This window comes from Mytilus edulis, chromosome 4, assembly GCF_963676685.1.
Source record: "Mytilus edulis chromosome 4, xbMytEdul2.2, whole genome shotgun sequence".
NCBI lineage: Eukaryota > Metazoa > Mollusca > Bivalvia > Mytilida > Mytilidae > Mytilus > Mytilus edulis.
In genome coordinates this window covers 55,079,684-55,094,524 of record NC_092347.1, presented here as the reverse complement: position 1 = coordinate 55,094,524, position 14,841 = coordinate 55,079,684, and the positions used below count along the sequence as shown (strand labels likewise).

At 32.1% G+C, this 14,841-nt stretch overlaps 1 protein-coding gene across 1 annotated transcript; it reads left to right on the top strand.

Moving 5' to 3' along the window:
* Positions 1-38: 38 nt before the first annotated feature.
* Positions 39-10,615, top strand: LOC139521931 (activated RNA polymerase II transcriptional coactivator p15-like). Its single transcript, XM_071315691.1, has 5 exons — positions 39-152; positions 3,615-3,671; positions 4,634-4,741; positions 6,331-6,436; positions 10,004-10,615. The coding sequence occupies exons 2-5, from the start codon at positions 3,618-3,620 to the stop codon at positions 10,087-10,089; spliced, it is 354 nt and encodes a 117-aa protein (XP_071171792.1). The 5' UTR covers positions 39-152; positions 3,615-3,617; the 3' UTR covers positions 10,090-10,615.
* Positions 10,616-14,841: the final 4,226 nt, after the last annotated feature.

Genomic DNA, 14,841 nt, shown 5'->3' with positions numbered 1-14,841 from the left:
ACGAATTGTCTACCTTTCAATCACAGATCGCCGGATTCTAATCCGCTCAGTTTTCTTCATGCAGCTACTTCCGGATCCGGTTACCAAATACAAAACCCCGCAATTTTCTGATTTTTTATAAAGAACATTCTATTTGGCTCGTACCTGAATAGGTAAACACATGAACTTCAAACTTAAACTAAATCAAAACTGAGATGTTATACGCATGCATTTGGTCGAAGCTGTAATCTGAAATGCATTTTAAAACTTGAGATTAACACAATTTAAATTTTTTCATGTGAAAACCAGTCTGACACTTCTTGATATAATTTTTGGGGTTGGCTTAACTATCCACACATAATTTTTCGTGTAAGTGTGGATAGCAAATCCCTATTGACAGAAACCAGTGCCATTTGTAATATGAGGCAGGCATATTAAACCTGTGAATGGGGACGAAGTCTGTATTATTTTCTTAATTCAATCATGTTGATAAAAGAAACCGAAATACCGTACGTAACGTTCCCGATTTTGGTTCTGTTGTTAGGGAATTAGCTGTGACGTTCTTTAAGTTATGACGTCATATTCGATATAAACAAAAGAAACGCTTTCATCAGGTAACGTAACGTTTTTTTTCATATCAAACAATTATTAAAATTGAATTTGTATTGAGATCCAATCTTATGTTTTACTAGACTGATAAATATAAAAAAAAATCAAAGTCTCATGCAAACAAGACAGATTTCTGCGCAAATGCGGGAAAACCGGAACAGGAACTAGATCTGAAAAAAAACGTTAACGATTTTGAGTTCATTAGTACAATGAAAAATTCGGGAAATTTTCCCAGATTTTTTTTTTTTTTTTTTTCATTGATTTTTCTACCGTAATTGGGGACTTCGTCCCCATATAAACATCGAAGTCTGAGTGAGATAACTCAAAATAATAAACATATGCTGCACTAGTCTAGATAAATTATACACATCTTATCACTTTTTGTCTGCCATTACTGGACATCACACAGGTTCCGGTAAAGTTTTGACGTCATAATACAATATATCTGAAGCCACAATGGAAAAGTGATTGTTATCATTGTTATGTATGATTCAATAGTTCAAGCAGTATAGATTCCCAGGTCAGCCAGGAATAGCAATAAGGTGTACATGTGTAATTATGACAGACATCGTCAAAGGAAGATGTCCCAGATAAAAAAAAAAAAAGCCTTGCAAGATGTCATAATTATTTGGACTGCACTGAAGACCAAATAATTGTATCATCTGGTTTTTTTTTTAATCTGTGAAATCTCCCTACATTGGAATTCAGAGTTTGCAAAACCTTTTGATACCAATTGGTCATAGTATTGACAAAGCAAGATTATTTGTTAGTCCTACAAAATTTTTGCCAGTCCTACAAAGTCTTTCAATTTCATCTTGAAATAATTTAATTTTGGATGTAACACATCTTCTGATTGGCTTACATTATTTCGTTATCAAACCATAGACATAATTTAGTCATGTGACCGTGACGTCATCAACGTTTTTTCATGGTTTTCTACGGTTTAAAATGGAATTTAGAATTAAATTATAAGAAATGACTTATATTTTTTCTGTCTATTCAAAATAACATAAAAAATGTGGTGCACACTGTTAAATAACCCGCTACACGCGTTATTCAGTGTGCACCAAATTTTTAATGTTATTTCTTCATAGACAGAAAAAATATTAGTCATTCCTTACATAAATTTATAAATATATTTTATCGAAAAATAACTTTATTTATATTAGTTTTATTCTTCACAGCCAAATTAACGACAAAGGATTGGTTCTGGTCAGCTGATTGTTTATTTCAAAGTCATCTTCTCTGTTAGTGTTTCCTGCAGCTTTTAAAAAGGGCAGGGTAATTGTTAGCTCAAAGGGCACATTAAGTGTGATGGACAACAATTTAAGGGCACTTACTTAATATAAACAGGCAATTTCTATAAAATGGATTCATTTAAAACATACTAGTTTAATGCTATAAAAAGGACATATACATCTGTAATCAATCATTAAAACAAATTGTAAAACAAGAAAAAGTGTTTAAAACATATATATGAAATATTTAAAACAATAAACACAATTGAAAACAAAATCAGTTCTTTAAAAATGTTTAAAAACAAGAACTATGTCATATATATATATAAAAATATTGCTTTGGTCATATCAATTGTCATTGACAAATCCTCCTTTTTTTCCCTCAAAACAGGTTGACACATTCCCTGATATTCAAATCATCTATTCCGTGCCTCTTTGGTGCTGAAAATAAATAAATTACACATAAAACAAGAATATCTTCAATAATCTGGAAGTTTTTTTCATAAATTGTTCCTTTCTTAAATTACTTCAAATTAAAAACTGAAGAAGTAAATTTAAAAAAAATCATTTGATGAAAAAATGAATTAATTGAAAGTAATTAATATGCAAGTGATTTCATGAGATCCTTGGCCTAACTCAACTTTAACCTTAAATTATCCCTTTGACAAAAGTTTATTTTTACCCCCGAACTAACACAGTTGCAAGTGCGTAACCATTTTGTAATAAAAATCTACAAACCTTTGAAAAAATGATAAAAGCTTTCTGCATTTTGCGGCCTGTTTCTCATTTTCTTCCTCACATTTTCGCTTCATCCGATTTGTTGATGGCATGATTACTATCTGTATTCACTATTCACATGATTCAATCTATTGCAGTTTGCTAATCAGATGATTACGAAATCGATTACAAAATGGCGTCCTAATGAACTTTTGTTTACGTTTGAAGGAAAATAACTCGAGCGGTATTCATTAAATATGTCTTTCAGTACCGGTTGTTAATTACAACGGTAAAGGCATGGCGTCAGGAATTTCGACAAAATTAGGGCAGGGCACCAAATTTTTTTCCCAAATCGGGCAGGGCGTCGCAAAATCGCGGTGGGGCGCCATTACACGCCAAAACCACCTGTAGGAAACACTATCTGTCCAATTCATCATCTGAATTATTTTCTCAGTTGTAGCAGTTATTGTTTGCATCATCAGAAGGTTTCACAGCCGATTGTTTGCTTGAGATGGCTTCATGAAAAAATTTAACAGGACACATGTAGATATTTGCTTTGGTTTGTTTATAATAAAATTTATTTTGGTTGTCAAGACAGACATTTGGGTGTTCAGTGACTGCCATACATTCCTTAAGCTTTGTTCCATCATTTTGTCGATATTTGATGTCGTTTCATGCATTTCTTATATTTATTATTATTCTAGACAGAGTTACACAAATATGGCAACACCAAAAAGGTTTGAAAATACATTCTACAATACATTTATTGTCAAATTTTATATAAAGCATAAATGAAGCAAAAAATATTGTGTTCCACAATGGCTCTGACGTTTTTCACTCATTGTGATACATTGTATTTCTGGTCAAAATCTGCAAACTGAGCATACATTGTAGTGCTAGACCTTCCCAATTACTGTACAATGCATATATGGCAAACAGAAGATACAGCTATGACAAGTGGAATGGTCTTACTCCAGTTACTTTTAAGAATTTTAATACTTAGATATACATATGAAAAATTGCCACTAAACTTTCTCATCCACTTCAAGTAAAATAATTTTTGTATTTCAGGCTATGCCAAAATCCAAAGAATTCATCTCGGACTCTGAATCAGATTCTGATAATGAAGTAAGAATACATTTATCATCATGTTTATCTTGTTACATTACATAGTTTTCTATTAAATCCAAAACTTGATTTTTAATTGTAGCATGCATGTGGTTTATGGTATTATTTCCTGTTTTTGACTGATTCTGAATAGTTAAATTGTATGAAACTAGTGCATCCATCCATGTGACATTCTAAACTCTTATCTTATCCTATCATAATATGTATATTTTTATCAATGAAAACCAAATCCTACATGTACATCTACACCTTTGGCAACTAAACTAGGTGACGTATGCTTCCAGTGTAAAATGTAAACACTTGGCTTTTTAAGGTTTCTTATATGCCTTTGAAATTCAGAATGAAATAAAAAAGAAAATAAAAAGTGTTATTTTAAAAATTTGTATAATCATGATAATTTTTATATTTTTTAATATTATTCTATGGGGTATTAAATTGAACAGTCAAACCAATATCAGGTGTATAGGCATTCACGAATGATAAAATTACCGTATTTGAGCTAATAGAATCAAAATAATTCATGACCAGTGTAGGTTAGTTTTCATTTAATTATCACCAAGGGTTGGGCATTTATATTCCTATTTAACCCTTCACTACTGCTCGAAATGAAATAAAACGCATATTCAAGATTTCAATTGTAAATAGGCCAAACAAGCTGTTCTATTTAATATGTTTTAGTTTGATTAAGTTCTGCTTCTTCATTGATAAAATCTTGAACTTTTGACTGATGTTAAAATAACTTTTGTCAGAGGCAAGGTTCTGTACCAAGTCAGTACTAATACCTGAATCCTACAAAATAGTTCCCTATATATGTCATACATGTCTTACAATTTTCTAGATCTGCATTTGTTAGGATGAAATGAAACTATAATTTCTTGTAAAATTTTGCTTTTTAATATTAGTTTTTATACACATGTGCTTTGATTCTAATATATTTAAGAGTAAAAAATAAATTGTTTTAGGCACCTAAGAAAAAGAAAACAAAAGTAGAGAAAAAAGTAGAAAAGAAAGAACCTCCAAAATCAGCAGCAAGCTCTACCCCTGGAAAAGCTGGAGAAAAAACATTTCAGGTAATTTTCATTTTGAAGCTTTAACCAGTACTAGCAATTGAGAAATTATTGCATGCATTTTTCATTGATCTTTGTCTCTCCTTGACAGAGTCAAAAAGTCAGGACATAGCTATAAAGGGACATGCTGTTTCTAGCGTCGGCAAAGGCGGGACTGCGTCAACAATGTATTAGTTTGTGTTTAGGTCTAGTTTATTGATAACGGCACATGGTAGGTCAATAATATTTGGTATGCAGTTGTATAAGCATTGGCACATCTCATTTCCATGGAGATTATTTGGCCCTGAATCCTCAGTCAAGGTCTATTGACTTTGAAACTTGCTTATTTTACATATATTAGTTTGTGATTAGGTGAATTAATGGGGAACCACAAGTGGTAGGTCAATGATATTTGGTATGCAGTTGTATAAGCATTGGCATATATATATCTTGTTTCCGTGGAGATATACTCCGCCCCTTAGTCATGGTCTATTGACTTTGAAACTTTTGCTTATTTTACATGTATTAGTTTGTGATTAGGTCAGTTCAAGGGGAACCATTAGTGGTAGGTCAATGATATTTGGTATGCAGTTGTATAAGCTTTGATACATCTCATTTCCATGGAGAATATTTGGCCTTGCCCCTAAGTCACAGTCTGATGACTTTGAAATTTATCTTAGTTTACATGTACTAGTTTGTGATTAGATCATTTTAAGATAAACTATGTATGTTAAGTCAATGATATTTGGTAGGCAAATTTATTGTCATTTGCAAGTATTGTTTCCATGGAAATTATATAATAGCCCCACCCCCTCTTCATGGTTCATTGACTTGGAAACTTTTTCATAATTTACAAGTTAATGTTTGTATTTAGATTTGGGAATGACTTATAATAAGTCAATGGTATTTGGTATGTAGCTGTATAAGCATTGGCAAATTTCAGTTACATGGAGATTGTTTAGCCATATCATATAATGTAGTCATAGTTCATTGACTTTGAATATTTGCATAACTTGTGTAAGATGTTAGAGTACAATCTATAGCTATTTGGATTTCAACATTTGCATAATCAAAATTACAAAAAGGCGAGACATATATCTGTGATAACAATTTATTTGAAGAATAGACGCAAATGCAAGATCAAATATTGTAGTACATGTATTGGGAAAAGCTGCCTTCAGGCATATGTATCAGATCTATATCATATATATTGTGACTTCTTATTACAAAAAATGTATATTGCCTTACTCTTCCAATAGCATTATTCATATTAATAAAAACCTCGCAATAGTTTTTCAGTTTACAATAATCAATATTTATCCTGCTATGGATTTGTAAACAAAAATTTCTGAGACTAGATATAAAATAATTATAACTGAAAGGGTCTAGATCTGGGTAAAGTATTTTTTAATCACAAATTGATTGAAGATACCATTACCAAGAGGGGTATTTGCATTTAAAGATTATTATATGAATAAAAGTACATGTTTGAGGAGCAAAATGAATAAGGAATCAACAGATGTAGGATTGATTTACTTTTAAATGGATATCATGCAGGGTGGGCGTCAGTGTCCAATGAACACTTTCTATTTTTATTTATTTTTCTCCTTCAGATTTCAAGGAACAGATGGGTATCAGTTAGCGAGTTCAGAGGCAAAGTGATGGTAGGAATTAGGGAGTTCTATGAAGCTGAGGGTGAATTAAGGCCTGGAAAAAAAGGTGAAATTTAAACCAAATTTAATATAGGGATATAAAAATAAGATCAATAACAGTATCAAAGTTGTCAACTCTAAGCAATTGTATGGAATCGGAACATCCATGTTCTTAAATAGAAAATTAGAAATCTTCAGAAAAATGTTCAACAGAATATGAAAGTTATCATGGTTATGGCCTTTTTTAAAATCATTTTTTATACGACCGCAAAATTTGAAAAATTTTTCGTCGTATATTGCTATCACGTTGGCGTCTGCGTCGTCGTCGTCGTCCGGCGTCCGAATACTTTTAGTTTTCGCACTCTAACTTTAGTAAAAGTGAATGGAAATCTATGAAATTTTAACACAAGGTTTATGACCACAAAAGGAAGGTTGGTATTGATTTTGGGAGTTTTGGTCCCAACATTTTAGGAATTAGGGGCCAAAAAGGGCCCAAATAAGCATTTTCTTGGTTTTCGCACTATAACTTTAGTTTAAGTTAATAGAAATCTATGAAATTTTGACACAAGGTTTATGACCACAAAAGAACGGTTGGGATTGATTTTGGGAGTTTAGGTTTCAACAGTTTAGGAATTAGGGGCCAAAAAAGGGCCCAAATAAGCATTATTCTTGGTTTTCGCACAATAACTTTAGTTTAAGCAAATAGAAATCAATGAAATTTAAACACAATGTTAATGACTACAAAAGGAAGGTTGGTATTGATTTTGGGAGTTTAGGTCCCAACAGTTTAGGAATTAGGGGCCAAAAAGGGACCCAAATAAGCATTTTTCTTGGTTTTCGCACCATAACGTTAGTATAAGTAAATAGAAATCTATGAAATTTAAACACAAGGTTTATGACCATAAAAGGAAGGTTGGTATTGATTTTGGGAGTTTTGGTCCCAACAGAATAAGGGGCCCAAAGGGTCCAAAATTAAACTTTGTTTGATTTCATCAAAATTGAATAATTGGGGTTCTTTGATATGCCGAATCTAACTGTCATGACTGTGTATGTAGATTCTTAACTTTTGGTCCCGTTTTCAAATTGGTCTACATTAAGGTCCAAAGGGTCCAAAATTAAACTTAGTTTGATTTTGACAAAAAATGAATCAGTTAGGTTCTTTGATATGCTGAATCTAAAAATGTACTTAGATTCTTGATTATTGGCCCAGTTTTCAAGTTGGTCCAAATCGGGGTCCAAAATTAAACTTTGTTTGATTTCATCAAAAATTGAATAAATGGGGTTCTTTGATATACCAAATCTAACTGTGTATGTAGATTCTTCATTTTTGGTCCTGTTTTCAAATTGGTCTACACTAAAGTCCAAAGGGTCCAAAATTAAACTTAGTCTGATTTCAACAAAAATTGAAATCTTGGGGTTCTTTGATATGCTGAATCCAAAAATGTACTTAGATTTTTTATTATGGGCCCAGTTTTCAAGTTGGTCCAAATCAGGATCTAAAATTATTATATTAAGTGTTGTGCAATAGCAAGTCTTTTCAATTGCACAGTATTGCGCAATGGCAAGAAATATCTAATTGCACAATATTGTGAAATAGCAAATTTTTTTTTAATTAGAGTTATCTTTCTTTGTCCAGAATAGTAAGCAAGAAATATCTAATTGCAAAATATTGTGCAATAGCAAGATTTTTTTTTAATTGGAGTTATCTTTCTTTGTCCAGAATCAACTTAAATCTTTGTTATATACAATATACAATGTATATTCACTTTTTACTACCAACTGATAAATTATAATAAATAACATTCAGTGATAACAAGCAGTTTTTTTTACATCTTAATATTTTATGATGTATTTAAATGAGTAGTTATTGTTGCAAACTCCATTAGAAATTTTAATTGAGATTAGTTTTGGAATAAGGGAAAGGGGGATGTGATTAAAAAAATTGGGTTCAATTTTTCTCATTTGAAATTTCATAAATAAAAAAGAAAATTTCTTCAAACATTTTTATGCCCCACCTACGATAGTAGAGGGGCATTATGTTTTCTGGTCTGTGCGTCCGTCCGTCCGTCTGTCCATTCGTTCGTCCGTCCGTTCGTCCGTCCGTCTGTCTGTCCCGCTTCAGGTTAAAGTTTTTGGTCAAGGTAGTTTTTGATGAAGTTTAAGTCCAATCGACTTCAAACTTAGTACACATGTCCCCTATGATATGATCTTTCTAATTTTAATGCCAAATTAGAGTTTTTACCCCAATTTCACGGTCCACTGAACATGGAAAATGATAGTGCGAGTGTGGCATTCGTGTACTGAGGACACATTCTTGTTTTGAGAGGATTAATATTCAACAGCATAGTGAATTGCTCTAAGAGAAAACAAAAATTTTAAGTTCATTAGAACACATTCATTCTGTGTCAGAAACCTATGCTGTGTCAACTATTTAATCACAATCCAAATTTAGAGCTGAATCCAGCTTGAATGTTGTGTCCATACTTGCCCCAACCGTTCAGGGTTCAACCTCTGCGGTCGTATAAAGCTACGCCCTGCGGAGCATCTGGTTTAATACTAAATTCTGTTTTTTTTTCTTAATAGTTTACTATCAAAAGTAAAAAAAATGGTCAGTGGATATAGGAAGATGTGGTATGGGTGTCAATGAGAGAACTCTCCATCAAAGTCACAATTCATTAAAGTAAACCATTTTAGGTCAAGGTACCGACTTCAACATGGAGCCTAGGGTCACACCGATCAGCAAGTGATAAAGGGCCCCAAAAATAACTGATGTAAAACAATTCAAATGGGAAAACCAACATCTAATCTATATAAAAAATGAGAAACACTAATTATGAACCAAATAAACAGATGACAACTGCGGAACATCTGTGCAAACAATTGCAGGGGGATTAAACAATTTAATGGTATGTAAAAGATAATTGGTGATGGGAAACCTTAAGCACAAAATGAAATTTGGATGCTGTTTAAAGTCTGACTTGGCATCTAAACATTTCCTTCATGGATAATTGTATCTTTATGAAATAAGTTACATACAAATGAATGTATTAAATCTTACTATTTTGATGTGCGTATTGAAATGTGTACTTTTTTTTAACATGAAGCATAGGGTAAAATCAAGTGTATTTGATGGTAGGATGTTCTTATTCATTATGATTTTCCAAGAGCCAGAAATAATATTTCATGGTCTACCTGGCAGCTGGCAGAATTCTATTTTTACATTGTCTATGACTAAGCCCCTCATTGTACAAGCTTTATATTGAAATCCAAGGGTTCTTCCCAATTTTTTGTTATGACTGTAAATAATGAACTGATTATTGATCAATATGTGTATATTTTATTGAATAATATGCATTTATTTTATTGATTTATATGTATATAGCTGTATTGTGAAACAGAGGTCGAGTATAGGTTTGAAATTAAGATCACATTTTTCAAGGAATTACTGCCCTTGGACTTAACAGTTCATAAAAATTGTACCTGTCCGAATTCTAATAATTATATATATTCTATGCATGTTAGAAAATTGTAGGAAAGGAGGGGCACTTATGTTGTCCCATTGATAGAAGGTGTGTCATCATTTCATTATAACTCTGTATTGCAAAGAAATTAAAAATGTCATCTTTTTTTACAGGTATTTCTTTACCTCTTGACCAATGGGAAAAGTTGAAGAACCAGTTTGACGACATTAACGAAGCTGTGAGGGAAATGAGTAAATGAAATAGGTCAACAAGAAGGGGACTTAAAAGACCATTTGCTTAAGCGAAAACATTTGTTAAAGACCTATCATTTGTAAAGAACATGGTCTAGTATCATGTTTTGTTCAACTTGGTGTACAGATTGAGAAAAAAAGATTCCTCAATAGTTTTAAATACAATGCACAAGTTGATCATGAGGAAAAGTTGATTTATCACTGAAATTTGTTGACATTTTTTTTTTATAAAGATGAATTCATGATAATTAATTGGTATACAAATTGTCAAGTAAATGAAAAAGTATGATTTTTAATGTTAAAATGAATTTAATTGTAAAATTTTCTCTAACTAATGTTGATAATTTATAATGTTTTATACATTCTAGCCGTCCTTTATTTATGTCATTTATTCTTAAGGTGCTGACTTTCAGTGGCCTGTCTCATTTAAGTTCTGCATATTTCTTTGTTGTCGTTCATTTAGTTGTTGAATGTCTCATACATGTACTATATCAAACATTGTCATCAAAATAATAAAATTATTTGTGGGCATAATTTTTGCAACTCTTTATTACGATATGCTTGAAGGCACCTTCTAGAAATGCTGTCAACATTTTTATTTTATCGGTAGGCTTGCTTTTTTGTGGCAATATAGTCATGATAGTGGTTAGCAAATTTCTTTTCCCCCTGTTCATCTAGTTGATGGGGGAAAAAATTGACAGCGCTGTCAGCTAGCCATTGTTACTTTATTTGGACCTTATTTTGTGCTTAATACGATAACCCCAGATGAAATTGGCAATGCATCTTTTATTGTGCTTACCAAGTGATTGTTATTAGTCCCCTACCAATAAAGTCGAAGGGGATTTTAGGGTTCGCACTCCATCCGTCTGTCTGTCTATCTATCCCTCAGTCAGTCATGCAAATCAGTTTTCCACACTTTTTCTCTACATTCTTGGAAGATATTGATTTGATATTTGGTATATTGTTATTTCATGACAAGTTTAAGACCAAGCTAAATTTTGTTTCCGTCTGATGATATTGTGCAGAGTTTTGGTCCTTGCCTCCTTGGACTTAGAAAATTCACTTCAATCAGTGTTCAACACTTTTTTCGTCATGCTTGACTAAGATATTGACTTGATATTTGTTATATAGTTTACACAATGACAAGTCATAGATCAAGTTAGCATTTTGTTCAAGTACAATTAAAGTATAACCTGTTAGGGGAATATGTATTGTCATCTTTAAAAGGTAAAAATGATAAGCATGATAATATCTACAAATCCATTAACAAACCCTTGTATTTCTACACATTTCAAATTTTTTTTGCAGAAACTATGATCTAGAGAAACTGTAAAGCAAAAATAGTCAGCACAAATAAAGCTACTATTCAGTCAACATGTCCTAAACAGTCAATTGAATTCTTATATGAATTATTGTCCTTGGAGGATGAAATTTACATTTTTTTTATATAGTTGATTGAGAATCTTTGAAATAAACATAATTATTCTAATATGATATGCTTTTTTCGAAAAATTGGTTGCACATGCGTATATTGACTACTGCAGAATAATGAATTTTATCAAATTGGCATGCATTTAATATATTTCATTAACTTAAAACAAATGATGCACATGTTGTTACTAATTTATTAATAATTAGTTATGACTGTAATGTGTTGCACTACGAAATTGACATATTTGACCTACATATGACAAAAAGTCATGCTGGCTGTTCAAAAGTCCTCCCACTGAAAAATCAGTGCCAGTCGATTGCCTCTTTACAAACAAAAAATGTAGGTTCATTGAAGAGCCAACACAAACGCTCTACACTTATACACATATGACATAGAAATAACCTTAATTGTCCTATTAAATCAGAATCGAATTACTTGATGCAAGCTATTACTTATTGTAGTTTTAACATGGGTAGGCATTATAATACTGTTATTTTAGCTCTCACTATCGCTCGGGCAAAAATAATCACGAATATATAATAATGCCTACTCATGTTAAAACTACAATAGATTATAGCTTGCATCGATTATTTCTTAAACAAAAATAAATGATCTACCGATCAGTCAGCATGGCAATAATTAGTTTACCAATTGATCTCTTGTATGAGTTAAAGAACTTAATTTTTTTCATCTCTTTTTGTATTTCTGAAACTAAGAAATCGAGAGAAACTAGACTACAAAAAGGTTCAGCACCAAAAGATCTACGAACAAGTCAACATGGTCATAATCGTTAATGATACAAGTTATTGCCCATGGAGCACAATTTTTTTCCCCATATTTGTGTAAACTATAGCAGATAGAGAGAAACTTATTATTGTTTAAAAGTTAAAAGATGAGCAAAATAAGATCTACAAAATGTCTAATTGGTGGAATTAGTCATATGCTCTCTTTTAGAAGTTATTGTCCTTGAAAGGCGATTTCACCCCATTTTATGTTTTTTAACAAGAGTAGGAAAGAGAGAACCTGTAAATAGCAAAAAATTGTTTAGCCCAATATGATCTACTATGAAGTCAATATGTCCTAAACCATCCACTGATCCTTTACATGAGAAATAGTCCTTGTAAGACAATTTTTGGTGAAACATATGAATTCACAATTTTAATCCATGTCATTCTTAATTTCTGCTTGTTATCTGTAACACGATAATCCATATATAGAAATCTAGTCCACATTCTGATCATATGATTGCATTGTTAAACAATAGCTGATATATCTATGGAAAAACCTTGACTCCAAATAGATGCAACACTTATAATAAGGCCACAGCTATATATGACTCATACCATGTAAAAGAGGGGCGAAAGATACCAGAGGGACGGTTAAACTCAGATCGAAAACAAAACTGACAACGCCATGGCTAAAAATGAAAAAGACAAACAGGCAATTTATAGTACACAAAACACAACACGGAAAACTAAAGACTAAGCAACACAAACCCCAACAAAAGATGGGGGTGATCTCAGGTGCTCCGAAAAGGTAGGCAGGCCATACTCCACATGTGGCACCCGTTAGGGAGCTACCATTTGATTTTTATGGGGGGGCTAGGATGAAAAATTTTGTCCTGCATTTTTTTTTAGCTGTAATCTCTGTCCTGCCTTTTTATTTTTCACTCTGTTCGGTCCTGCCTTTTTTTTTTTAGTTTATCCTGACTTTTTTTTACCTACATTGTCGTCCTGACTTTTTTTTTATACAAGTGTCTCATCCTGACTTTTTTTTTTACTCAAAACTCCTGTCCTGCCTATTTTTTTCAAATTTCATCCTAGCCCCCCCATAAAAATCAAATGGTAGCTCCCTTATGTTGCTCTCACGGTAACGTTACAGCACACATGGCCTTATGCACCAAATGCTACAGTTAAAGGGAGCAAAAAACTGTTTTTTTTAATCAGCTCGCTATTCTAGTATTTGCATGTTGTTTTTTTCCTTTTGCCTCAATATCATAGTCTTGCAATGGTCTTATGTAGTGCTGTAGTTCAATAAATTGTTACTGTCCTTATTGGTGCCGTCGTTCTTCTGTTTAGTACAAATGTAACCTAGCAATATTCATTAGATACATGTACACATAAAATACTGCTAACCAACTAAACTGGACTAAATTGTGGATAATGCACGCAGCACGCGTAGAGCACTACACATATCATATATAAATACATGTATGCCATAAAACAGTAAAAAGCTGATCAAGTTAAATCTTGATTCAATCAGATGATTTATAATTTGCCGTTGTTACAGTGCCGTCATATTTACGATTTTGAGACTTTTCCCTATCTTTTGAAAGCAACCACAAAATCCCTTTAGTTTATCATCTTTGCCACAACAGCTTTTTCATGGACCTTTTAAGTTTTTGAACTTTATCCGAATAAGAAAAACAATTTGATTTGAAAACGTTATTCTAAATTGTACACAGAATTACATCTGACCATTTGTTTTGTCCAGTTTTCATAATGTGCATTTCTGTGATCCAGTCGTCGTTTTGACGATTTTTTGTTGTTCTTGGCTGTGACGAAGACGAAATTGATTTAGTTGATTGGTGTTTGCTTAACGCCAACTAGTTTTTAAAGTCAATAGTTTCTAGGAAAATCTGAAAATTGAAAGAATGTTTCTTCATCGTAACAAAGCAGAATCGAGAGCAAAACCTTATTTTTTTTTCATTTTTCATTATTTTTCTGATAAATTGACATAGTTTTTGACATTTTACACCATACTTGAACACTAATTGAATGAATCACAGAAGAGTTATTAGCAGAACCTTCTTACGAAATTTTTACAAGAGAAATTCTTTGGCGCGAGCCTCAGCGCAGAAGTGTCATTGCTTTTACAATAACAGTGTTTTTGAATTACACACTATATACTGTACAGTAAGTTATGTTCTCATAAGATCGTGTGGATAAGGGCAAGGACATCACTGTTATTATAATGATCATTTGGATAAAGTGAAAGAAAATTAAACTGTTAAAGAAATCTTGATTTAAGAAATGAAACAGTACAAAAAATATAAAAAACGGTGACTACACCCCAGTGATTGAGGAACAATGAATAATACGTTAAAAGTTAAATATTGTTTTTCTCTAATACTTATTTATGAAATGATTTAATTTTGTTTTTAAAACTTATAGTCTTGTCGTCAAATACCATGCGTCCTTTTACGTTTAGCGACGTCAAATTTTTATAATCGGTTCGAGGATCAATTACGTGTTTTATTTGATTGTAAAAACAAATCCTGCAGTGACTTTGTTCGTGGTTTAGAAAGTCGATTGGTCACTTAAAATAA

Bases quoted from the DNA above. Each gene is read 5' to 3' on its own strand.
- LOC139521931 (XM_071315691.1), top strand. From the start codon at position 3,618: ATGCCAAAATCCAAAGAATTCATCTCGGACTCTGAATCAGATTCTGAT. The intron at 3,672-4,633 runs GTAAGAATACAT...AAATTGTTTTAG, and splicing joins AATCAGATTCTGATAATGAA to GCACCTAAGAAAAAGAAAAC. The intron at 4,742-6,330 runs GTAATTTTCATT...TTTCTCCTTCAG, and splicing joins CTGGAGAAAAAACATTTCAG to ATTTCAAGGAACAGATGGGT.